Genomic DNA, 26,683 nt, shown 5'->3' with positions numbered 1-26,683 from the left:
AATTATTTGGCCCAGATCTTATAAAGGAGGCTACAGCCAAGATAGTTAAAATCATGAAGAACATCCAGACAGCTTAAAATAGGCAGAAAAGTTATGCGAACTCCCGAATGAGGGATTTAGAATTTGGGATAGTCACTCATTTTAAAGAGATCAATAGGTTTAACAAGAGAAAAAAATTAAATTCCGAGTTCATTAGACCATTTGAAATCTTAGACTGAATTGGTATGACTATCTATAGACTGACATTGCCTCCAGAGCTATCCAGGGTTCATAATGTATTTCACGTATCTATACTACGCAAGTACAACCCGGACCCCTCACACATCCTGTCCCACGAGCCCTTTTTACTTCAGAAAAATCTATCCTATGAGCAGGTACTGGTAGGTATTGTAGACCGAAAGAGTAGAGTACTCTGTAACTGAAAAAATTTATTCATTAAGGTCTTACGGTAGAACCGTACGCAGGAAGAGGCCGCTTGGAAACTGGAATCAAACTTTAGGGCCTAGTACCCCCAGTTATTCGACTGATGAGAGAGTGACAAATTTGAGGGACCAAATTTCTTTTTAATGAGGAAGAATTGTAATACTCAGGCTCGAAAATTTGTCCGGAATAAATTTTAGCAATTTCAAAATGTATAAAAAAATAATTTATAAATTAAATTAATTTAATTTTTATTATATTTGAGAAAAAAATAAATTAGGGACGAGACTGAAAATAACTTTGAAAAAAAATGGTAAAAATTTAGGTTTTGGATGTGTTTTTGAAAAAAAATTAGAAATAGGGGGATCAAAGTGCAAATAGAAAACGTTTGGCCATATAGGACTAATCCAGTTAGCAACCTCAACGAACCAGAGTGCACCACGTGGCAAAGCACGTTGACGTCAATGCCACGCAGGAGGCTACGATAGTGATCCACGTGCCCCACAATCGGACTATCCAAGATCGATCCCGCGCACGTGGACGGTCCGGATCCATTTTTCCCTTAGGCACGATTAAACGGTCGAGATCAAATGCGATGAACAGTACATATTCGTTTCTTCCTTAGGCACGATCGGACGGATGAGATCGATCGCGATGGAGGCCCAGATTAACACGGGATTGGTATAAATATTTGCATCACACGAAACGCGAACCCTATATGCTAGCCCCTCCCCCTTGCGCCGAAAAGAAGGACCAGACACAAGAGAAAGAAGCCGACCACCGCTGTACCGGAGCCACTTTTGACCTGTAAAAAAGGTAAAAAATTCTCCTACCCGCTCGGAATTCGATTCTGAGTACCCTGTGGTCATATTGAAGCAAAAGGAACAGCAGGTGAGCCGAAAACCACGGGTAAAGACCGGCAAGGCCACAACAGCCCAAAATCTGCAATCTCCTCCGATGAGCTCCTTCCTAATTCTTGTTTCGTGTAATTTTTTCACCATTGTGTTCACTATTTTGTTTTTTGTAGGTTGACCGAAGGAGGAATCCCAGCCGCGAAGGAGAGCCGGTGAAGCCGTTGCACCCGAAAATCCTACCACTTGTAGGTTTTAGTTTCCTTATTTTTTCGGCCAACCGAGGCTCCCTAAAAATTTTTTCGTAGGGATACATGTAAAGTCGGTTGAGACCAACCTAAACCAACTGAAAATAGCCAGGCCGAGGCAAATCACTATCGCAGGTGACGGTGTTATCGCTGGAGCAGGGTGGCACCGCCATGCCAGAACCCAAAAAATTGGCTAGAATGAGTTTTAGACACTGATTTTAGATTTTGGGGGTATTTTTAAGTGTGTGACGAGTGTTTTAAATTTCACAGAAAAATTCAAGGAATCTGATACCTGTTAGGAGGCACAGTAGACAACTCGACATTTCGAAACACCGATCCGAGTAAGAATCCTCTACCCTATTCTCTGTTATGGAATTGAAGCTTAATAATCAATAATATAGTATTTTGTGAAATTTAGAAAACTTTAAAATAATTACAAGTCACTAATGGAGTCAAAATCAGTTATTTATTTATTTGTCATGTTTAACTGGTTATTTATTTGTACAGCTTGAAATATATGATAATATATTAAAATAGATAAATGATTCAATTGTATTTTCTTGATACATATATCACTTGTTTTGCATAATTTACGATTGATTTGTAAAATATAAAATTAATATACAAATGAAAAATTGCTTGACTATGTGAATTAATAAATGGTTGTTTTACTGGATATCTTGGGAGATGGTGGACGGATCGGGTACATAGGGAACCCTACCGTGATGTTACCTCATATCAGATGGGGTATCGAGAGATAATATTTTTAGTGTTCATACTGGACAGGGTATGAAGGCGGTCCCGTTCACCCTCATACCGGATGGGGTATCGAGGGATGAAATTTTTGCCGCTCATATTGGACAAGGTATGGGGATGACCAGTTAATTGACAAGTTTAGATATTTGGTTCACGCATAAGGGGACATCCCTATGGATCCTCATAGGTACCAGTAAGCAGATAAAAAGAAAAGTTGTTATTCTTACTCACTTGTATAAAAAATCATAATGTTATTTGAGTTATTGTTTTTATAGGTCGATTTTGAAAACCTCATAACGGTAAGTATACAATAAATGATTTTCATATGATAAATGAACTTACTTAAATTAAGAGATCTATTAGTTATTTTATATTTTTTTTACCAACCTTCAGTTTTCATATCGGTGAGTAGTGTGATATTCTTATTGGACTAGTGTGTAACGACCCCGGAAATTAAAAAAGAAATGTATATAAAAATTCTAAGTGCGGAAGCGAAATAAAATATTATGGTTAACATCCCTTACACAATAGCCAAAACGTACTAAACATATGAAAGAATAAGTTAGCTAAAGAAAATACTAGAAATAAATACTATAAGGAAAACTATAAAATATTTACACATCTACTAGTCGTCTTCCTGCAGAATGGGCTCAGGAACCAAGTCTTGCTGATCTGAAATGGTTAAGTAAGGAATGACCTACACTAGCCCAGTAAAGACGTCACACTATATCATTGTCACAGAAGTAAAGGTTGGTAGAAAACAAAAACAACCAATGGAGTACAATTTTTAACAAATTCATTTATCAATAATAAACCCTTTACTGTCCACTTACCTCGGTGATATTCATGAAAACGACCCTTAGAAAACAATAAGATCATAGATATCATATAATCATACGCACTCTGTAACATAGCACATGTCATACTTTTATATTTCAATCATCAAACAATAATTTTCCTCTTTTATCAGCCTACCAGTATCCATAGGGATCCATAGGAGTCCCCGCTACACGTGAACCATTCACTTTAATAACTGAATTTCAGGGTCGTCCTCATACCTCGTCCGGTATGGGCGCCAAAATATTTAAAGTCTCTAAACCCTTTCGGTATGAGACAATGTTCCCGGGAGGGTTCTCTATGGACCTGGTCCGTCCACCATCTCTCAAGATATCTAGTGAGGCTGTCAACTTATCCATTTATCAATTCACATGCCCTTTTCTATTCTTTTCTTAGTTTTCTATTTCTCACATAAACATGAACACTTAAATAAGTAACGTGCATTTAACAAGGCAAGCATACATTAAACCCACGAAACCAAGCAGCAGTGAAGTAAACAGTGATTCATGCATCCGAAACCATATAATAAATAAGTCGCATACCGTAACGCATTTAAAATTGTGAAATAAATAAAACAATAACTGACCGAAAAATATATTATATTCGAGTTTCATTAGCAACCTTAATTAATTATACATATCTATTAATTGCAAAAATACGATATTTCCATTCAATTGAACTTTAATTCTGCGATAGAAAATAGGGTGAGGGATTCTTACTTGATTCGAAGTCTAAAACCGATTTTTTACTGCACCTACGGACAGTCCCTAAATTCCCTGAATTTTTTTTTTCGGGAACTGAAACACACTTACGGTACCTATACATATCCCCAAATAACTCAAAATCAGACCCAGGGCCTACTCGGCCAATTTTGAAATTCCGGCACGGCGGCTCCGCCATGCTCCGGCGGCGATCCGCCTTGGGTTGGTCGTTTCTGACCGATTTCGGCCGAATTCGGCCAAACTTGCATTGGTTCCTGTGATAAAACACCCATAGGGCCCTTGGTGGGCCGAAAAAATACCAAAAACCGAAACTTACCGGCGACGGGGCTCTCCGGTGCGGCAGCTCCTCCGACTCAAGTTACGATTTGGTGTTTTGCTCCGGTCAACCTGTAAAGGAAGGAACTGTGGTCACAATGGTGTAAAAATTACATCGAACGGGAATTGGGAATGGCCTCATCGGAGGCAAAAACTGAGAAAATCCACGGTAGTGCCGCTGGGCTTCGACGATGTTTTCCGGCCAATTGGCCGGTGTTTTGGCTCTGATTTTGTCACAGGTAGGTTTAGAATTGAAATCCGAGCCAAGGGGAGAATTTTTACCTCGTTTGGCTGCTAGAAAGTGCTCCAGTGCGGCGGCGGGTGGCAGCGATCGGTTTTCCGGTGGCGGTGATCAGTTCCCCGGTGGCTGGGCTTTCTTCTCCAGCGAGAGCTCTGGCGATTAGGGTTAGGGTTTGGGTGTGGATGAGATTATTTATAACCTTTCGCTTTTAATCTGATCCGTCCATCGCGATTTAATATGGGTCGTCCGATCGCGATTAAATAGGGAATGAATCTGGGCCATTCATCGTGATGTAATCCTGACCGTCCGTGCGCGATTCAATCTGGACCGTCCGTACACGTGCAATCTGGGTCATCCGTACGCGTGCAATCTGGGTCGTCCGTACGCGCTTTTGATCTGGGTCGTCCGTGCGCGCAGGAACGGATCTCGGCCGTTCGATCGTGCGCACGCGGATCGCCCACGTGGCTCCTTTTCGCGTGACCTCTTGCATCAGTGTCTCTGCCACGCAGTGTGTCCTAGTTGGCCGGGGTTGCTGACCGAGCTGCTGACGTGGTATAATTTTTCTAAATTGCGTTTTAACCCCCGGTTTTGAATTTTTTTTTCAAAAATACCCCCAAAACCCAAATTTTCACCTATTTTTTCTAAAATTGTTTTCAATTAAATCTCAAAAATAATTTTACCTCTTTTATTATTATTATTATTATTTCTATTTATTTAAATTAAACTGATTAAAACTATATATTATTACATAATAAATTATTATATTCATATAAAAAATTAAAATAAAATAATAAAAATTTATCGGTGAGTAGTGTGATGTTCTTATTGAACTAGTGTATCTCACCTCTATTAACCATTTCAGATCAAAAAAATCAAGATCCATATCCTAATTAATAGGAGGACTGTGAGTAGGTATCTTCCAGATCTTATCAAGAATTAGTGGAGGTTAAACTCACTGTAATATTTATTTACTATTTTTATATGTTTATTCATTTTTTTAATGAACCGCTATGAAATGAACATTTTCGTAGTCCTATTGGATATTCTAATTTATGTGTAAGGAATGTAAATCTTAATATTATTATACGCTTCTGCATCTTTAATTTAAATTTATTTTATCCAATATTTTGGGTCTTTATAGATGATGATTCCTATTTGACAGACACCGGAAGATGATGAGCTGAGATTTATTTATGTTTTTGGACTGAGCATTATTAGAAATTACCTATATTTTGAATGGATTATTTGGGCATGAAAATATGTGGATAATTGCATGTTGAGAGAATCTTGATGATAAGAATTGCTTCATCAGGCTTGTTGGATTGGGTTCAAGGCTTCATTAGCCTTCGTTCTTCACAGTTTTGAACTTTTTGTTAAAAAAGAAGTATGATAATTTTTCAAAATACAAAAGATTGGATATTAGTTTTATTACACATTTATGATTATTTGTAAAATATTTAACTATATCCGACAGTGATTGAATGTTTATGCGACCAACAAATTTTACACTACAAAAAAAATTATACACAAAATCCATTAGGAAATAACTAAATTTATAATTTAATAAAATTTTAGGTACAAAATTTGAGTTTGTATTCTTTTATGGACAAAAGAATGGTATCCTTATTCAACATCATTGAATAAGTTCTTGATTTAATTATTAAATTGTTTGAATTCGAATAAGGTAGATTTTCTTTGTTAATTTTTAGTCTAATACCAAACTTTGTTTGATATTGAACACGGTTGATTTTTAATGGTATTATTTATTCGAATGCAGATTTTCTTGATATCAAAACCTGATTGATTATTTGATGAAAATAATTTATTGAAGAAATAATATAAAATTTATTATTTATTGACCACTAGATACTTTGAATAATTTTAAATAAAAAATCTCAATTTACAAAAATACTTAATTTTTAAAGTCTAAATTGATTGTTATAAAGATTTTTATTTTTAAGTAAATTTAAAAAAATGTAAAAGAATAGGTCTATTTTTAGATTTGTCTTTGTTCTCATAAGGAATACTATATAAAGAGAGAGAAAGTAGAAGAAGTGTCTTTGCTCTTATTTTTATAAGTTTTGTACGATATCTGTGATTTTCTCTAAGTTTTTCTTCTAAATATAGATTAAAACCTCTATATACAGATGTAATAAGTGGGTAGAGTTTATTTAGAAAATTCTAAAATAAATATAGTAGTGACACATTTTTTTGAATCACTATTTAATTAAAAATCTCTCTAAACAAAAAAAAATATTAAATTTATTGAAACAATTAAATCTCTTAAAGTATATTTTAAATCCAAATTGAGTCAAATTGAATATTATTTTTTCTTATTAATTGATTAATTACTTTTTTTTATTGATCAATCAAATAATAATTTTAAAAAATTTATCAAAATTTGATGTCTACAGTATAAATATGTGTGTATATTATTTTGTAAATGATTGGCCTCTAATATAGGTAGTTGTCAATGCGCATGCTTGTGGCGAGCAATTGAGAATGTTGTAGGCAAAAGCATTATCTCCACTTACATATGCCCGTACCCCTAGGGCCCAGGCCCACATGTCGTTTTGCAGGTTCAATTATATCATGCCATATTACATCAATCGCAAAACTACGAATAATATATTAGCCATCTATAATTTATTTACTGCGTAATAAATACAAGTCACAAAAGTAATTATAGATATTTATTTTAAATATTTGAAAATAAAAGGCACACAATAAATAAATTAAACATTTACATAAGTAAATAGTAACCTAATGAAATTCTTCATCAAATATTAAATTTACATAATAAAAATACAAAAATGCACATAATAAATAAATAATTGTTGTACGTATCGACTCGATCAATCAAATAATGTTACTTATAACTTTATACATAACTATTCTTTTGATTATGTACATGAATAATACATAACAATATGGGAAGAACGTATGATCAAAAGATTATTTTTTTTAAAGTAAAACATCTAAATATGAAGGATGAATAAATATATTTTATCTGTGATAAACAGATTAATCCAAAAGGGAGTTTAGTTGTCCATTATGGTGAAATTAAAGATAAAATATCATTAAAAAGTGCAATTTTGTAAATAAAATATTGACATTAACCGTAATTTGAAGTATATATAGTGCTAAATTTACCTTTCACTAGTCATTGCCAATAGGGTTGTTAGTATGTGGGAAAATATTGTAGCACTTGAATTATATTAGTTTTATAAAAAATTTGATATTTCAAGGTACGTTGAGTGTCACCCATTCGCAATGATCTAAAAATTTTATAGTTTATTTTTTAAAGTTCACGTGTTATATAATAACTCACTCAAATAAAATTTGGTTTCCTCCATAAATAATACTTGTGCATAGTATACTTTAACATCAACTTTTTAGAAGTCAATTTTTGATGTTGTTTACGGTTAAGAACGTACGAATATTTAAGTAGTGTGTAAAGATTAAAATAGATATACTATATTTGCAAATATAAAAAAAGTGTCATTTTCTACTAAATAGATATTGTTAAAATTATTACATATCAATACGGTTGGAGATTTCGATGGGAATGAGTATCCATAATATTTTGTTCATCTTTTTTTCCTCTTAAATTATTCGATTTGTAATTAGATTAGAAAAGAGACTCAGACAATTAATTGAACAAAATTAATTTTTCATGAGCCTCCTAATTCTTTAGTTCAATTTCTTCAGCATGATTAATTTATGTTTGAATGATGTTTTCTATAAAAAGAAAAACATTTTTTCACATGCTTTGTATTGCTAATATATTTTAAAAAATATATTACAAATATTTAAATTATAATTTTTTTTATTATAAGATAAATAATAGTGGTAAAATATATTATTTATGGTAATGATGGTTATAAGTAACATGTATATACACACATACAAAATGATATAAATTTTTGTTTCTCTTTGTCTTTGGTCTCTATGATATCTCATATGTGCATGTGTATATATTAATGTATAGTCTCATGAAGATCTCAATAGAAGTCTTATAAAGAGAGAAATACAATTTATGATTTTTTGTTGCTTTCCTTTAAATTGTAGTTATGATAATTTTATTATTTATTTTTGTCTATATCATTGAGAATTTTATTTAAAATATAGTGATATAATAATAATAAAAAAAAAACTTTTGATATAACCAATAAGGTCAATAAAGTACTTATTGGATTCTTTATTTTTGATTAAGCATAATAATAATTGTCATAACATTTATTTGAAGTTATTGAAATTCGTTATTTTGAGATTCTAAAACTATTATTTGGCTCTTATTTTGAATAAAATTAAAAACTTCTATAAATCATGATTTTGGTTGCTCCACAAAAATAAATAATGTTATGTAATGATCTAAGTATTGTACGAAGTCTCATACTTTATTATAATATTTTAAATTTTAAATAAAAAAATTATCATTATGCTTAACAAAAATTGTGATTTAACTTCGTATTAGAAGTTAATGATCTTAATCTAATTTGTTGGTACATGTCTCTATTATAATTATTGTTTGTTTTGTATGTTCTAATTGATTATACTTTGTCGATTGAGAGTTTATCTTTTTCGACATTTTATTCCATTTATATAAATGAATGTTACTCTTTACCACTCACTATATTAATAAAGGAGTTGCACAAACTATCTTAATTGTCTTAGCTAGTGCTCCACAAGTTTATGTTGCCAGTCATTTATTCCACTTTAATATGACAATCATATTTATTTTGTGATGCAGTTGATTTTCACGTTTGTTCTTCAAGATTTTTCATTACTACTAATAATTACATGTGAATTTATATTTATCAATATAGTAAAATATTCATACCCATGAACACTACCAATTGATTAAAGTGATTTTTAATAAAAAATTCATCAGAGATTTTATTTTTATATAAGAACGAATTAATGATCATTTTTTTTTTATATTTTATTGACATTAAAATGAGTCGAATCATAAAAAATAATAATAAGATATTAAAAAATAAAAATAAGTCGAAATTAATTTTTTGATTAATAATCAATAACATAACAATAATAAACAATACAGTTAACCATTAATATGACATAACAAATGATGCAATAATAACACTGTAATTATTAGTAAAATAATTTTAGAATATTATAATTACTAGTAAAAAAATTATTTTATAATCGTTATCATTAAAATAATTTTGTCGTTACTGTCATACAAAATGACACTAAAATTTTTTAGTTATTAATATTATTATTATTATTATAACTATATTTACATACTATTGAATAATAATACAAAATTAGTGCATTTTTTAATATATTATAATCAAACTTTTAACATATAATATAATGTTCAATAAATAATATTCAATTACTCTATATCTTAGCATCATTTTAAAAAATGTAAAAAAAAAAAAAAAGAAAAATCTGCCCAAGACATCATAAAAATATAACTTTTAGGATGAAAAAAATCAGTTTTTTGGTAAAGGAAAAAAAACAAAAACAAAAAATTGGACCCAAAGGCCGATGAGTAGCTAACCAAACCCCAGTTTTTAGTTTGGGGTCACGTGTGTACGGCGACGTTTCATCGGACCCTTGCTGCCTCATCTTCCCGACAGCGGCCCGGCGCGTACCTTTTAACTCACCATTCTTTAGGCACAACACATCTATGCCCCAGCCTAGTTTTACAGTTGCATTTCCTTCTATTTATTTATATATTTATTTATTTTTAAAACTTCTCTTTCTCTCTCTAAAACGCTCCCTCTCGTTCTCTCTCTAACGTTTCACTCTCTCTCATTTATCCATTCTCTGGTTCGCCGACAACCGCCAAATCTCTGCAATTTCAACTATCTCCTCTCTCCTACCATCCATTTCTCCCTCAGGTACACGCCACACTCTCCCCTATGTAGATATTTATTTGTGTTCTTCAACCTTTATGTGTTTCTGTTCATTCTGCATCTTTCTTTTGTCATTTTGGATTATTGCATCTGAGCATCTCCTGTTTCCAGTTTGCTTCATTTTCCTGTTTTCGTTTATTCGATCGGTTTGTTCGTCTCATGTTTTTGTATTTTCTGTTCGTTTCTTGCTTGAGGATTTCTGTTTTAGCTTTTGTCTTTTAGGTAGGGTTAGGTAAATATTTTCTATCTTCTGATTTTTTTTTTTGTTTGGATGGTTGTGTGTGTGCATACGTCGACGCGATGTATATACGTGTATGTTTTCGAGGTTCCATTGTTGATCGATTAGGTTTATTTTGGGTTGGTAGGTAAAGAAAGGGGAGAAACTTAATTTTTGAATTTTGTTATTATCACGAAACGGGAGCAGGCATTAATTTAAGCTTAGAGTCGAGCTATTTCTTTAAGTTTAATGGAGTTTGTTGGGAAAAGAAAAACCAGTTACTTCTGGGAATTAAAAAAGTTGCATTGCTAACGTTCTCAGGAGCAAAGAAACCAAAATAAATTATTTGAGTTCTTGATTCACTGTGTTTTTTCGCCACGATTGTTCGCCGCTGGAAGAATTATGCAGAAATGAATAACATTTAAAGAAGTTGAATGACAAATTTTTATGAAATCACATGCTCTTGAAGTGTGTTTGTCTGGATATGCAAACATTGGGATTGGCTGATGGCTGATTGCAGTTTGAGATATGATAGATTTTGGGGGTGGGATATCCATGGAAAAACTAGCAGTGCCAGTTATTATTAGTGGCTGCAATTGGTTAGTTAAGTGCCATGGCAACTAGTTGGGTTGCTTGGTAAAGGAGAATGTAGGATGGGGGGATTATGGAAGAAGGGGGCTTTTTGTAGTTGTCTCAGTAGATGATGCTATGGATATTAAAACAGAGTTTCAGCTTTACAGTGATATTGTGCTCAAGGTGCTAAGTTTAACTTATTTTGCTGCCAGTGATGCATTTGAAGAATGCAATCGCTAAATTTCCGCTTGCTTGTTAGTTTAATCTGCTGGAAGAAAACAGTGGCCAAAAGAGAGGTTTCGAAGGACCTAGGAACTGGAAGTTTCATGACAAGAATTCTGTCACTTAAATATTAAAAAAAAAGAATTTTGTCCGTTAAAGATGACATATCATATCGGATAATTTTGAAGTTTCTTTTATCTTTTTGGTTATCTCCTTTGTCATTTGGAAGGATAGGAACAGTCAGCTTTTGAGAGTATTGGTTCTCTCTTTAGTAGAGTTAGAGATCATTGGTTCCAGATCTTATGTTTTTTGTTTAAGGGTTATCCTTATTACTGTGGGGGATCTTATTGTTGAAGAGGAAGAAAATTATGGTATTAAAGAAGAAGTAAATCAAGGTGTTAAAGAGAAAGAAAAGTATGGTATTAAAGAGAAAGTAAATCAAGGTATTAAAGAGAAAGAAAGTCATGGTATTAAAGAGAAAGTAAATCAATGTGTTAAAGAGGAAGAAAATCGTGATATTAAAGAAAAAATAAATCAAGATGTTAAAAAGAAATAAATAATGATATTAAAGAGAAAGAAAATCAAGGTGTTAAAAGAGGAATAAATCATAGTATTAAAGAAAAAGAGAATCAAAATGTTAAAAGAGGAAATAAATAAGGATATTAGAAAAGAAATAAATCAAATTAAATAGTAAAATATATCATTTGTAATTAATGGTAAAATTATATATGAGGTTGTAATATTCAATGGAATACACATCAATTAAAACCATTCTTAACGCTTATATATATTTTGACTGCTATGTGGAGCCTTGGTACTTGGGCTGCACCTTTTTGGTGCCCTATGTCTCCTTTTTTATTCTCAAAAAATTATTATCTTGTAAGCCACTAAATACTAGGAAGAAAAAGGAAAGAGGAGTTGGTGGCGTGAAGAAAAATTTATTTTTAAAGATAATGTAGATGGCGCATCAAGAGAGTCGGTAATTTTTTTGGTGCTTAAGCAATTCTTGAAGAAAATAGATAGTATGTATACCAAGTTGATATGATTTCAAACAAGTGATTTATCAATTGGTAAATTGCATTACAACGCTTAAGTTTACCTTAGTACGTAGAAGATGTCTCCATTTAAGAATCAAAACATAGAAACTCCTACCTTTGCATGAAATTTAGATTTTGCCCCCTTGGGTACTGTTTGTTAAAATTTTATTTTCATTGCTTTCTATCACATCATATTATTTCCAAATATAAAAACATATCCTCTTTTCTATTATGCAAACCTAAGTATATATATACACACTAAAGTAAAAATCAATTTGAATGTAAAAAAGTATACTTTAAAAAACTGTGTCTGGCCAAACAAACAACTAGGCACTAGTCGCTCATTTAGCTAAATTCTTATATGAGCTGGTGATGGGTGTCGAATCCAGCAAAAATAAATTTCTAATTAACCAATGAAACAATATTGTAGTGGTGGTAAAAAGGGTCGAATCTGCAAGAATTGAAAACTAATTTTTTTTCCTTGACCAATGAATAAAAAACAAACAGTAGGAGTTTTGTAGAATTTAATATGCAAAATATAAAATAAACAATGAGTAAAATAATATTGAACAAACTCTTGCCTGCAAATTAGAAATTAAAACAATTATAAGAAGAATTCATAGTTGATGAAATAGTTAGCTCTAGTATTGCAATTGATTATAGACGTAAGGATTTGTTTCACCCAAAAAAATCAGTTATAGTTGTCCAAAACGTTTCGACAACCAATCATTCTTTATTCCTAAACCAACTAAGAAACATTTGTTAGTTGATTCTTCGCTGCCAAGCAGTTCTGTGAACGTCCACATGATTTAAGTTGTCAACGGTCTTGAGAACTAAAAAGATCTGATTCAAGTTGTTGGATTCATCTGTGTGAACCAGTCAATTAGATTATTTACTTTTCTTATTGCGTCATTGATCACAATTTGGTGCTGAAACCACTTAAATAATTACGGATTTGAGGAGTTCGGCTAGCTGCTTGCGGTTTCTCTTCTCATATGATGGGTTCTGTTCAAATGAATTCGAAACAACAAATATATGTAGGTGCAGGAAGTAAATAAATGCCAGCTCTGAAATAAAACTCATATTAATTCGATTAAATCTCATTAATACATTATTGGAGTTTTTTAAATCTATCAATTAGGAAAAGAAAATAAGTTAGCCACTCATGGTGGGCTTTCCAATACAAAAGAGTTATTGAAAAGTAAAGGGAAGAAGAAAGATGAAGAAAGAGAATTGTAGAAGCAGCAGGAGTTGTTGTGTGCGGCGTCGGGAAGAAGAGATGATAATCCTCTTGCTTTGACAGTCGCCCCCTTTATAGGAAAGGGAGCTAGGGTTTTCTTTTTTTGTTCCAATATGCAAATTTCCTTTGATTTTTTGTCCACAAATCTGGGGCTTGAACGGGATTTGTTTTTAAATTTTAAGCGCGCGCCTTTTTCTTTTTGAATTGACTGCTGTGCACGGTTCTTGGCATTGCCCGAGGCTAAACTGTCTGGGGCAAGACCCAAGCCTTGCCGAGGCTTGCTTTTGTACTAATGATTCACTTTACAAATTCTTCTTCTCATCATGCTGTTTTTCTCTGTTTTTGCCCTTATGTCCCACATTGCAACAAAACACAGAAAATAGTTTGGATTAGGTGACATACCATCAAGTTCAACAACCCAAAAGTGGGTAATAAAGTTGTTTTCAGGCTTTATCAGCTATTAGCAACTTAGGTAATTTGGATGGGTGAACCCACTCACAATGACCACAATCAGTTCTTTTCTTTTCTCAAACTCAGCACCTGTGTGTCTCCACCACCATTCTCTTACCTAGTCTTCTTGCCAGTGTATTAAATGTCTTTATTAACAATTTCGATGAATGTTGCAAAGAAGCTTGAAGCAATTCAATGCAGATTTGTACGGGGTGACTTGGAGGAACATAAGAGATACCACTTGGTGGCATGGGATGTTCTCAAAAGACCTTGCATCAAGGAGGATTGGGGCTGACATTGATCATTAAAATGAATCAGACACTCTAGGCTAAATGGGCTTGGGGGTTTTTGAATGAGAATGAGACTTTGTGGCATAGAGTAACTGAAGCAAAAGTTTGGCAAAGGGGAAATAGATTGTTATCCGAGAAGTTTGTCAAGACTGCGTAGGATTGGTGTGTGGAAGAAGATAAGCATGGGAAGGACTATTTTTCATAAGTGCATCAGATGGCGGGTGGACAATAGGGAGAAAATTAGATTTTGGATGGATCCATGGGTTGGTGAGGAAGCACTTAAAAGAGAGATTTTCATGGATTTATGCGACCACAAGGCATAAAAACACATTGGTAAAGGAGATGTATAGAGTGATCGGGAATGGGAGGGAGTGGCATGTGGAGGTTTTAAGGAATTTGAATGATTGGAAAGTATGTGAGTATGAGTCTCTTTTGGATGTTTTGTCTTTGGTGGTTTTGGTGAAGAGTGAGGATCAACTTATTTGGACGCTCAACTTGAGTGAGTCATCTTCAATGGGGTCTTTTCATAAACATTTGACTAAGAATGATGTTATGGATGTTAAATTCCCATCACGACAAATACGGAAAGTGAATTCCCTTTGGAATTACTCTCTTTGCTTAGGTAGTAAGGTGTGAGAGTATTTTAACCATTAATAAGTTGGTTAGAGGACAAATTAATAAGTTGATTAGAGGACAAATTATTGTAAACAGGTGCTATCTTTGCATGTGTTGAGGAATCATGTAATCACCTTCTTTTATGGTGTCCGGTTGCCTATAGCTTATCAAGCATTATTTATGAGTTCTTAGGGATTAGTTGGGTGATTTCTAGGATTGTAAGAGGGGAAATTTGGGCTTGGGATGGACTTAGTTGCAAATGTAATGTTGCCAATTTGATTCCTTTGACTGTTTTTTGAGTTCTTTAGAAAGAAAGAAATGTTAGAGATTTTAAAGGGAAAAAATTAGGTTTGTATAAATTAAGAGATAGGTGGATTAATTATTTTGGGACTAGTTTGTTGCATTATGATATTGGTAGGGTTGAAGATTTTGGGGATATAATTGATATAGTAACTATTTTGTAAATCTTTATGCTTATTGGTTGGTACTCATTTTTTTGGTACCTTGTTAATATACACATTACATTTTTATTTTTCTAAAAAAGTTGATTAGAAGGGGCAAGATTTTGGTCAATGGATGCTACTTGTATAAAAGTGCCTAAGGAGACATATGAGCCTCTAGTGCTCATTGGGAAGCAGCTCATGGATGTATATTGACCATCAACAAACTAATGAAGAGAGGGAAAATAATGACAAACTGGTGTTGTATCTATAAAAGAGCTAAAGAGGTTTATGACCACTTATCAGGTGTCCCCTAGTATACAGTTTATGATCTATGGCTCTCGAGATTCTTGGTTACAACTAGTGATGTGAGCAAGGAGAGAGAAAAGAATATCTTTAAAGGGAGAATCAGCCAAGAGGAAAGATTTCTTCCTAAACCATGTGATATATTAAAGGAAGAGAAAATCAAATCTCATTTTTTAAAGAACTAAATCCTACGGTTTAAGAAAGATATGAGTGGTCTATTTACTCTTTTAATGGAATTAACCATATTTATTTTCCCTAATTCTGTTATGATTAATTAAAATATTCTCATTTAAAAAGAGAATTTTTTATCTATCCTATTTTAATCAAAATTTTTTTAATTTTCATTATTTTCTCATTTAAGGTAAGATTTAATTTTTTTATAATTTTTACAATTAATTTAGGTGATTTATTTTCTTGTAATGCACACGATCTACTTTATAAATAGATATTTAATTCCTAATTATCTTCATTCAAATTTGATAATAATAAAATTATAAGTTTTTAGTTTTCAATTAGTGAGGTTTTCTTCAACCTTTTTGTTGAGTGAGAATTGATTCAACTCATCAAGATCAATTTTTGTAACGTTTATCAATCATTCTTGAATTGATTTCACTTATAAAGGTTCCATCTTGTGGTGTTTAATCAATTCAAATTATCATCCCAATTAGCTTAGTTGACATTCACGTGTCGAATGTAGGTAAAGTAGAGAGGGTGATTTTAAATACTAAAGTATATGTGAGGTTTTTGATCACATTAGTTGATTATGGATTCCGCATCAACTAGGCTATGGCTGGTACTAGTAAGGAGGAGATTTGGGCTTGGATAGACATTATGAGAAGAAAGAAGCACTTGGGGCTATTCTGTTGGCAACTATTTGGGTGCTTTAGAAAGAAAGGAACATGAGAGTATTTGAGGGCGTGGAGGAGAATCTTGATAAATTAAAAGAGGGATGGTTTCAAAACTTTAGTATTTTGATATTGAGACGACAGTTGTATTCAATGGAGAATCTAGAAGATCTTATTGATATACTTGTTGATATCTAAATTCTTTTGTATATAGATTTTGCACCTCCTTAGTGCATGTAAGTAATATAATACACACTTTTTATTTCAAAAAAAATTAGCGTTTAAACTACGGAGCATGGTACATAGAATCCTAGGTGTCAGTTGGGTAATGGTGGGGAGTGTAAGGGAAGAAATCTGGACTTGGAAGTCGTTGTGCGGCAGAAAAAAACAATCAGGTCTCATTCCCCTCTCAATATTTTGGATTGCATGGAAAAAAAGAAATAGAAAAGCTTTCAAAGAGGTGGAGGAGTTTGATACGGTTAGGGATGGGTGGTACCAACGTTTGGGTTTTTTTATTATTGGTAATTACTTACACACTATGGAGAACTTTGGTAACCTTATCGAAGTCCTCATTGATCAGTGAATACCTTCCGCATACAGGTTTGACATCTCTTTAGTGCCTGTAATTAATAAATACATCTTATACTTTTTATTTTTTAAAAAATCTCTTAGCTGGTTTTCCTTCACACCCAGACATATATCCATCTAGTATTTTTTCTCGTTCTTGCTCAGTAGCCATGCAATGCAAGTAATTTCCAAACCACTGAACTGATTCTTCCTCATTCACTGTCTTCCTTGCAAACCCTCTTCCTATCTTCACTAAGCCCATCTTTACAACAACCCTAAATCCCAATTTCCCCCGCCAAACCACTCACCTTTTCTGCTCAACGTACCAGTATTGTGATACCCACAACACTAATCCCTCAAAACCTCCAATCTTATTCTTTTTCCTGCGAGTAACACGAATTAAAGAAAAAATAATAGGATTAAATGTGGCTCTGAAGATTTTCAGATTGGAGAAATGTAACGATAGTTCAGTCATTTCAGTATTTCTTTTAAGATTTGACAATCAAACTTCTTATTTTTAATAAATAAAATCAAACTTAATGCCCGGGGAGTACGTCTATATTTTAATGAACATACGTGTGTGTTTTCCCTTAATTCTTAAGTAGGGAGTTCTATATATGAGGATAAAAGTTATGCATGTCGATGCAATTTACACTTTGTGGCTATTATTAGAAGGTTCATGTAAGTCGAGTCTAGGTTCTTCTTAAACAAGGATGTATTTCTAGCCTCCCAGTGAATGATAGTCAAGGGAGCCACACATTCTTTAGTTTGTATTTTTCTGATAGAAAATTATAGGACTCCTGATTATAAATAGAGATTTCCTGATTATTGAGAATTAATGAAGTCCTATGGCTGGTTGTTGTAATCTCCTTTATTTTGCTTCTCCTCTTGAAAATTTGGATTTAATAGCTAAGAGGGAAAAAAAAAGGAAAAAAAAATATTTATATTCCCTTCCAAATAGTAAATACATTTTTCTCTTTGGAGTTCAAGAACAAAACAAAGCTTTCATTCTTGATCCAATTTCCCCAACTAACTCAGTGTATCTCCTTTGTTGGCCACCATCTTGCCAGCAGCGGTTTTGTCAGTGCCACATCCTAAAACATAAGAGTAAAGCATGATTGTCGCTGTACCATAAATGTTTCAAACTTCTATATAATTAATAATAAATGCATTAGAACAGCTTATGAAGAAGTCATAATCAACAGGTGCAGGATGCTACCTGTGCAAAGAAGTAGCAGAGTGTCCAAACTGTTTCTGATCTGGTGCTTGGTTTCCAGACTTATTTGGAAGACAGGCCATGAGTTTCTTAATCTGAGTTGGGTAATGGGTGGGATAATAGCTGCATAATTGTGAGCATGGGAGTGTCTGGAGTTGCCAAGAGCAGAAAATGGGCTATTTTGCTTTTTCCTCTGCTGTTTTTTTTTTTGGTGTTATCTGGTGAAGCAAGAATAGGATAGCTTTTTAAAGAGTTTGCACCAGGATTGAGGATTACTGGTTTCTGAGCCTTTACATTTTTATTCACATGTCATCCTTTATGTTCTAAGGAGGATTTTGCAGACCTTATAAAGATTTGAGTAATAATTTCTTGCAGGTACTTTTGTACGCGGGCAGCAACCCCTTCAGTGCTCTGTACATGTGATTCATCATTTTCCTGTTAAAGAAATGCATTAAAAATTTGGCTTTATTTGCAGACCTTATAAGGATTGAGGACATTTGGCTTGTGCTTGACATATTGTTCTTCGTAATTTCATATGTTCTAAGCTGGAAATTATCCCTGGGGAGTCCAATGGTTGCTTATGTTTGTTAATTTTCCTGCTTTACCAGTTCAATGATGCACCTTCAGGAAATTTCTTTGAAGTATTGCTGAATATCCATGTGCATGGGCTTTGAAGCTCGACTGTTTATGGTAACATCATGGAAAATTAATAATAGGCTTGAGAATGTCCACTCCTTAAGAAAAGTAAAGCTGTCATTCTATCTTCTGCATTCAAGCTTTTGAGTATTAGAGAAGACTATATTGCAATTTTACTGCAAAGGGGCTTTGTATAAAATAACTTGGTGGTTCAACATTATTGTCAAATGTCAGAAGTTGATATGACAGTGATCAAACCAGAGGTATGTTATTAATGGATGCGATTTGCCATTTTTCCTGCATTGAATTGTCCTTTCAGCCAATGCTAGAAGTTGAAGGTCTCTGTTTTGAATATGTACAAATGATGTCGGACCTATGTCTGTATATATGCAGATGATGAAGTCCTATATCTGGCTTCAGACTGCCGATGGTTCAATACAACAAGTAGAACAAGAGGTTGCAATGTTTTGCCCTATGATATGCCATGAACTAATACAAAAGGGAATGGGATCATCCAAGAACTGTGCTATATCACTTCCACAGCGGGTCAATCCTGCCATGTTAAGTCTGATTCTTGATTATTGCAGATTTCACCAAGTACCAGGACGTTCTAACAAGGTTTAACATGCTTTTAAGTTGTTGATCTGCCTCCTTTAGGCTATATAAATTGAGTAATATTGGATCTGCCTCCTACCATGAGCTCTTATCAAGCTCTTGACTTTTTCCTCCCCTGTTGATGTAGGAAAGGAAGACTTTTGATGAAAAATTCATTCGAATGGACACAAAAAGGCTTTGTGAGTTGACTTCTGCTGCTGACAGCCTTCAGTTGAAACCTCTGGTTGATCTTACAAGCCGTGCTCTTGCACGAATTATTGAAGGCAAAACCCCTGAGGAGATACGTGAAATTTTTCATTTGCCTGATGATCTCACTGAGGTGTCTGCTACTTGGGAAACTGTTTTCCTTTTGGCATGCTTCCCTGTTCCTTATGTTGTCATTGTTGTTTCATAATTTTAACATTTTAGTATTTATGCAGGAAGAGAAATTGGAGCCTTTGAAAAACACAATGGATGATCCAAGAATTCGACTTTTAAATAGGTTGTATGCAAAGAAGAGGAAAGAATTAAAGGAGCGAGAGAAATTAAAGGTGACTGGCAGTCTTTTCGCTTTTACTTAACTTATAGTAACTTGTAATTTACTTTTAAAAAATGAAATTATACTGTTTGAAGGTGCATTCTGCTGTTTAATGTGAATTCCATTAGATGAAAGTGTAATAGGGTTCATACAACAGTATCTACCTCTATGGGGATGATAATTGCAAAATTTGGCTTCACATCTTTCAGAATGTTGAGGTTGAAGAAGAGCGAGTGGATGAGCGTTCTGTGGATGACCTCTTATCATTTATTAATGGGGAAGGTACTCAAGCTTCACCTTCATTATTTTTCTCCCTGTCTGAGTTTGCCTTCTTCATTATCTTCTGTGTTGTAGGAATCTCTGCTGCTTATTAGGTTTGAGTGAACTAATTTGCTTAATTTATAGAAGGATTTACCCTTTATTTTATTTGGAACATAGTCTCAATATTTAGGAATTGAAAAAATATGGATAGCTTGGATGCTGAAAATTCTTTTATCAAATATCATATGAAATTTCTTTTGTAAACTAATTTTCTTTAATATAAAGAACAAATTTTTTATTGTTGACTTTATCCCCCAAAACATAAATGGTTATGCAATTATAAAATGACTTATTTTCTAGTAGCGTGCTCAGTTGTCTGTGAATCCTTTTTCCCTATAAAGTTTGTCTAGGCAAGTACTATTTTGTAAAGGGTAAATCTAAAAAGCATTAAGGATCCTAATTAGACTTGCAAGTGAAAATGAGTCACTTGTAGCCACTTTGAATATTTAGATACTGTAACGACTTCGGAAATATTCAAAGAAAATAAAAAATAATTAAAGTGCGGAGGCGTAATAAATGTTTAGGGTTTATATTTCTTACACAAATAACTTAAAGTACCAAACAGTGTTAGGGAATTCACTTTTTTGAAAAAAATATAAGAATAAGGAAATAAACGGGAAATAAAGAAATCTAGCATCTACTCGCAATCTTCCTGCGGTTCGGGCTCTGAATCTGGTTTTCTTGATATGAAATGGTTAAATAAGGGATTAGTTACACTAACTCAGTAAAGATATCACACTATATCACTGATACAGAAGTAAAAGTTGGTATAAAATCAAAAACCACTAATGGAGCACTAAATTTAGTAAATTCATTTATTAATCATAAAGAAAATTATTTACCGTTCACTTACTGTAGTATGGTTCATAAAAATAACTTATGCAGACAATTGATATCATACAGATCATAGTTTCGTGTAAAATCAGTAACATAGTACATATCACAAGTTTATATACATCGTCAATAAACTAAACAATAATTGTTACTTTTTCATCAGTCTACTAGTATGCATGGGGGTTCATAGGGATGTCCCCGCTACACGCGAACCATTTCCTTTAACAATTTCAATTATGGGTTGTCCTCATACCCCGTCCGGTATGAGACAACGTTCACGGTAGGGTTCCCTATGTACCCGGTCCGTCCACCATCTCTCAGGATATCCAGTAAGGCTGTCATCTTCATCTATTCATCTTTCCACACAACTTTTCCGTTTTTCGTTAGTTTCAATTTTTCAAATCAACCATAATCACACAAGCAAACAAAAATGCATAAGGGAATACAATCATATCTCAATTTTTCAACTAAACGGTGATCACATAAGGTAGCAATACATCCATTCAAATCATAAAATTGATAAATCAGATACTATTATGTCTTTAAACTGTAAAATAAATCAATAGAGACCAATTTTCGGTTTTGGCTCTATTAGCAATCCGTAATTAATTATGCACATTTATTAAATTCGCACAAAATACATTTTATTATTTATTTAAACTCCAATTCTATTATAAGGAATAGGGTGAGGGATTCTTACTCAATTTGATGTCCGAAAAGTTAAGCTGTTCGACTGCGTCTACGGGCGATTTCCGGATTCCCTGAATTTTTTTTCAGGAATTAAAATGCACTAATAATACCTACAAATATTCCAAACAAAGCTAAAATCAGTGTCGGGGCCCACTTGGCCAATTTCGGAACGAATTCGGCCAATTTTGCATCGATCCCTGCGAGAAAACACATTAAAGGGATTCGGTTGATCGAAAAAACACAAAAAACCCAAACTCATTGGCGGCGGGGCTCTCCGGTGCGATGACTCCTCCAGCTCACGTTGTAGTTGGGTGTTTTGCTTCGGTCAACCTGTAGAGAAGGACACGGTGATCACAACGGTGAAAAAATTACACATAATGGGAATCGGAAAGGGCCTCATCGGAGGCGTTTTGTGAAATTCCCTGCGGTGGCGCTGCCGTGCTTCACCGGCATTTTTCGGCCAATTGGCCTGTTTTTTTGCTCCAATTTGGTCATGGGTGAGTTTAAAATTGAAATTCGAGCAAAATGGAAAGTTTTTACCTTTTTTGTCAGTCGGAAAGGGTTCCGGTACGGCGGTGGGTGACGGCGGCTCCTTCTTGGCGATCAGGTCTTCATCTCCGACGAGGGGTTCTGGCGGCTAGGATTAGGGTTTGGGTGCGAATAAGAGTTATTTATATCCGTCCGCTTTTGATCTGGGCCGTCCATCGCGTTTGATCTGAACCGTCCGATCGCGATTAAATAGGGAGTGAATTTGGGCCGTCCATCGCGATCTAATTTGAACCATCCGATAGCGTGTGAATCTGGCCGTTGGATCGCGTTTGGGAGGGAGCGCATCCAGACCGTCCGTGTGCGCGGGAACGGATCTGGGCCGTTCGATCGCGAGCACGCGGATTGTTCACATGGCACCGCATCAGCGTCCGTTGCCATGTGACACGTCCTGATTCGTCGTGGCTGCTGATTGGGCATCTTACGTGGCAATTTTTTTCTAAATTGCGTTTTGATCCATGATTTTCGATTTTTCTTTTAAAAATATCCTCATAACCCAAATTTTTACTCATTTTTCTCAAAATTACTTTCAATTTATCCTCATTCAATTTTACTTCTTTTTTTACTCTAAATTAAAATTAAAAATTAAAAAATTAAGAAATTATATTTATAAATAAATCTTAAATTTAGGGTATTACAGATGCCCATAAAGGTTGTTCATCCCTGGAGAATGCCATGGCAAGTCATACTGCCAAGCGTTGTTGTGTCTTAATGTTTGATTTCCTGATTTCTTGGTCACTTTGCTGATACGATTATAAAATGAATTTGGTTACTTTCTATATGCAGAACAACGGAGCATTAGTAACTTTTTTCTTCTGACTGATATTTTGTCCATTAAATGTCTGTTCCAGTGTGCTATACATTTGAGATGTCTTAGCTAATATTCTTAGTCAAGTACAGTCTTTCATTATATTTTTCCTACCTAATTATACTGTACATGCTTTCTTGCTCTCTCTCAAACATATATGTAAACTGCGCAAGTCTATATCCTATATTTTCTCATTGCTTCACTGTGAAATTTTGCAAAATAATGGAGCTTGATTGATATCTTTGATTATCTTAGTATTGCCTCTTAGTCTTCTTTTTTCTACTTTACTTCCTTTTGAAGGCCTCATTGGAGGTAAGGAAATTCTGTTTCACAGATTCTAAGGGGATTAAAACTTCAAAAAATAAAAAGAAGAATCGGAGAAGGAGAGATCAACAGAAGAATGGTTCTCCAAATGAAGCAAATGAAACACATAAGAAGGTTGCCATCATTTTTGTTTTCTTTTTAGTGTTTGGTATTGGTCCAGTTACCGGGTGTTTTTCACTTGGCTAGGAGGAAAACTGTATCACTTCTTCATGTCATACTGCTGAGGATGGTAATAAAATTCGGTCCAGTTTGGGTGAGGAGTCAAATTTACTTGATATGGAAGATGACATTTTTGCACATGGTGATATTGATGATGAGATAGATCCAGCTCTGAAAGAAGAGATTGATAGGTAAGCCTGTTGGTGGGTTGTTGGAATTTTCTTTTTAAAGAATCTTCATAAACTCTTGTTTTGGTGCTTTTTTACTATTTTCAGAAAATCTGGTGTCAAAAGAAAGGCTGTAATTGTCTATATTGTTGCTTTCTCTGAATGCTAATTATATTATGGGGGTAAAACAGTGATTTGATGCATGATTTTTTTGAAAATTTTTTTTTGCACCTCATTATATATGTATTATTATGTGTCAATTTGGAAAGGAAGTCAAATAGGAAACATAAATTCCTACAGAGAGAAATTAGGGAAGCAACTGAGATAACAGAAGTAGTTTAAGCAGTTGACTAAATACTTGTCTTCAGTAGTGTAAAGGCATCGAGAAATGAAATTCTGTTTACCTGGATTTCTCACTCTCTGCGATTCTCCCTCCTTTTTTCTCTCTTTCTCTGCAACAATTCTAAGATTGAATGGTCGGCACAGTCCACAAAACTTTCTCACATCACATATACATCTTATTCCCTCTTATGCTACCTTTAATTCAGAGAGGTGGAAGATTTTGCGCGGAGATTGAATTCCGACTGGATCTCATCTTTGGGTCAAGAAAGGAGGCCGGTACATTTTTCAATCAATGGCAATGGTACTGCTAGAAGACATGCAAGTATGTTAACTGTTCCTTTATATTACAAGCTTATCTACAGCAGTATTTATTTTTAAGTTCTCTCTGTGGAACACAAAGCCTCGGTGCATATTAACTGCTTGTGTTTTGTAATAATAGTATAATTAGATTGTGCTAATGCTAGTTAGTGTTCTTTTTATTGTTTTAGATAGTGAAAAATATATAACTTTGTTGAAAATGTTTTAATCTTTTATGGGAGAGGTTGGTCAGGTTGGCTCTATAGCATGCACCTGGAAGTCGTCTGTTTGTAGTGCCTGCATCCCAGTTCAGAATCACATTTAGTGATGCATGCTAAATTCAATGCACTTGATTTACATCTGAATTTCCTCTTTGGTTAATTGTATATATCATGCTAAGTTATTTCTGACCTGAATAATTCATGGTCCGGAAATTATTTTATTTAAGAAGTGTTTAATCTGATATTTTCTAGTTATCAGAGCTGCCCTCAGCAGTTCTGTAAAATTTGTAAATCTCGCCTTAATTTTGTGAGTTTTTACCCTTGAATCTTTCTTGTAGACATGGATTTGATGGCAAAGTGCCATGGCAATAAAATTAATGACTTGATTTACCAACTAGAACCAGGAGGATTAACTTGCTTTGGACTCTTTTGAGCAATCACCATCAAATTCAACATAACTAACAAGATTAATTTGTTTTCACGGTAATGATCCAGATCCAGAGCACTGATAAATTATACAATGAGGATGCTTCTTTTCTTGGCCAGTGGCTGCAACAATTTTGATCAGACCTTGCTCAAAATGCAAGAGTGTTGGATGTCTAGAAGATCTGGGATTCTCACTTATGTGTATCCTAATGTAAGGCTTTTCTTCATTTTTCCCCTTTTCGTTTTTAAGATTTTGCACAGCTAGGAAGCAATTTTGATTATGGGGGCAAGCCTTGTACCTTGACATGGAAGAAATAAGGAATTGTATTTTTGTGGGCCAATTATGCTCATTCTTTTCATAGGCTTTAAAGGTTTGCAATTTAGTAATCCCTGCCCTGGAAGAGAGAGGAAATGTTGAGGAAGGAACATCCCTTTTGAAGTCCTGTTTAGCAATAATTTTGGTTTTTTTCTAATTTGTATGTTCATTGGTTTCAGGAGTTTCATATTTATAGAAATTCTTTGGGCAGTTCTTAGTCTATTTGAGATCTCCCCCATTACCTTTAGTTGCATGTAATTTTGTTTATGAAAAGCTGGGTGGAGGTTCCGGTCATGATATTTTGGAACATCTGCAGTTTGAATGAGAAATTTTTCATCCTTTAATGTCTATGATGGCGGTTAGTGCTGCTTTAGAAATTATATGGGTGGGATCTCTCACGTCTTGCTAACAAAGTTCCAATTTTGTTTTGGTTTGTAATTGATGATGGTCCTGTAAAAGCATTTCAGGTGGTGGAACATCTACTCTTACCAAAAGCTGCTTTTTTGGAGGAACTAGGCTAGAATACTGTATAAACTAAAGATGCCGTTCTTTTTTATGTTGTATTATTAAACGTCCTTTTTGTTCGTGTATTTTTTTATTCACAAAGTGGTGGCAAATATACATACGACATTGTGTTTGCATCCATGCAGTGTGCTCTGAATTGGTATTCCCAATAAATGCAGCACATATTACGCGTCAGTATGTGGTCCTACATACCAAGTCCAGTGCTCTTTGCCCCAACCACTTTAGCTCTGGAAATGTTGGTTTTCCCATACACAATTTATGATGGTTGTTTTGTAATAAATGCTAATTTTAGCATATGAAGGTCCTGTTCGGTTTGCTACTTTGTGGCCTGGAAGGTGCAGAGGGTACCAACTCACATTTGATGTTATACAAGCATATGTTTAGTTGTTTGTGGTTAAAGGCTTCTAAATTCGATTTACATCTACCGCACAGTATGGAAAGCAGATAGCTCTTACTACGTCAGCCACAAAATAACATAGGAAGCATATACACTTGAGAACGTATGATTCACCTGAAGAACTTGTCAGTTGTAAGGCAGCTGTCTTAAAATGTATTTTTTTTTTTTTGGAAAAGTTAACAGCTTAGACAGGAGAAAAGCAGAATATAACATTCATTTACAGCTAAGTCAATTATCTGTTATTTA

General features: G+C 34.0%; 1 protein-coding gene across 5 annotated transcripts; it reads left to right on the top strand.

Annotated features, from left to right (window-relative positions):
• The first annotated feature begins 10,029 nt into the window (after window positions 1-10,029).
• Window positions 10,030-26,669, top strand: SK20 (SKP1-like 20). Of its 5 annotated transcripts, none has more exons than XR_002540972.2 (11): window positions 10,030-10,263; window positions 18,672-19,195; window positions 19,326-19,550; window positions 19,675-19,866; window positions 19,967-20,077; window positions 20,274-20,346; window positions 23,598-23,701; window positions 23,774-23,937; window positions 24,462-24,577; window positions 25,269-25,410; window positions 25,983-26,669. XR_002540972.2 is itself a non-coding variant. In XM_022050532.2 (11 exons), the coding sequence occupies exons 3-11, from the start codon at window positions 19,160-19,162 to the stop codon at window positions 25,280-25,282; spliced, it is 1,035 nt and encodes a 344-aa protein (XP_021906224.2). In that variant the 5' UTR covers window positions 10,030-10,263; window positions 18,672-18,715; window positions 18,905-19,159; the 3' UTR covers window positions 25,283-25,865. The 5 variants fall into 5 exon arrangements, 3 of the variants coding, with proteins under 3 accessions (XP_021906224.2, XP_021906222.2, XP_088076202.1); XR_002540971.2 differs by having other exon boundaries at window positions 25,975-26,669; XM_022050532.2 differs by lacking the exon at window positions 25,983-26,669 and having other exon boundaries at window positions 18,672-18,715; window positions 18,905-19,195; window positions 25,269-25,865.
• The last annotated feature ends 14 nt before the right edge of the window (window positions 26,670-26,683 follow it).

This window comes from Carica papaya, chromosome 5 (genome assembly GCF_054855325.1).
Source record: "Carica papaya isolate Zhongbai chromosome 5, ASM5485532v1, whole genome shotgun sequence".
In the NCBI taxonomy this organism is placed as follows: domain Eukaryota; kingdom Viridiplantae; phylum Streptophyta; class Magnoliopsida; order Brassicales; family Caricaceae; genus Carica; species Carica papaya.
The sequence above is the reverse complement of the archived record's forward strand: the minus strand, read 5'-3'. Positions and strand labels throughout refer to the sequence as shown.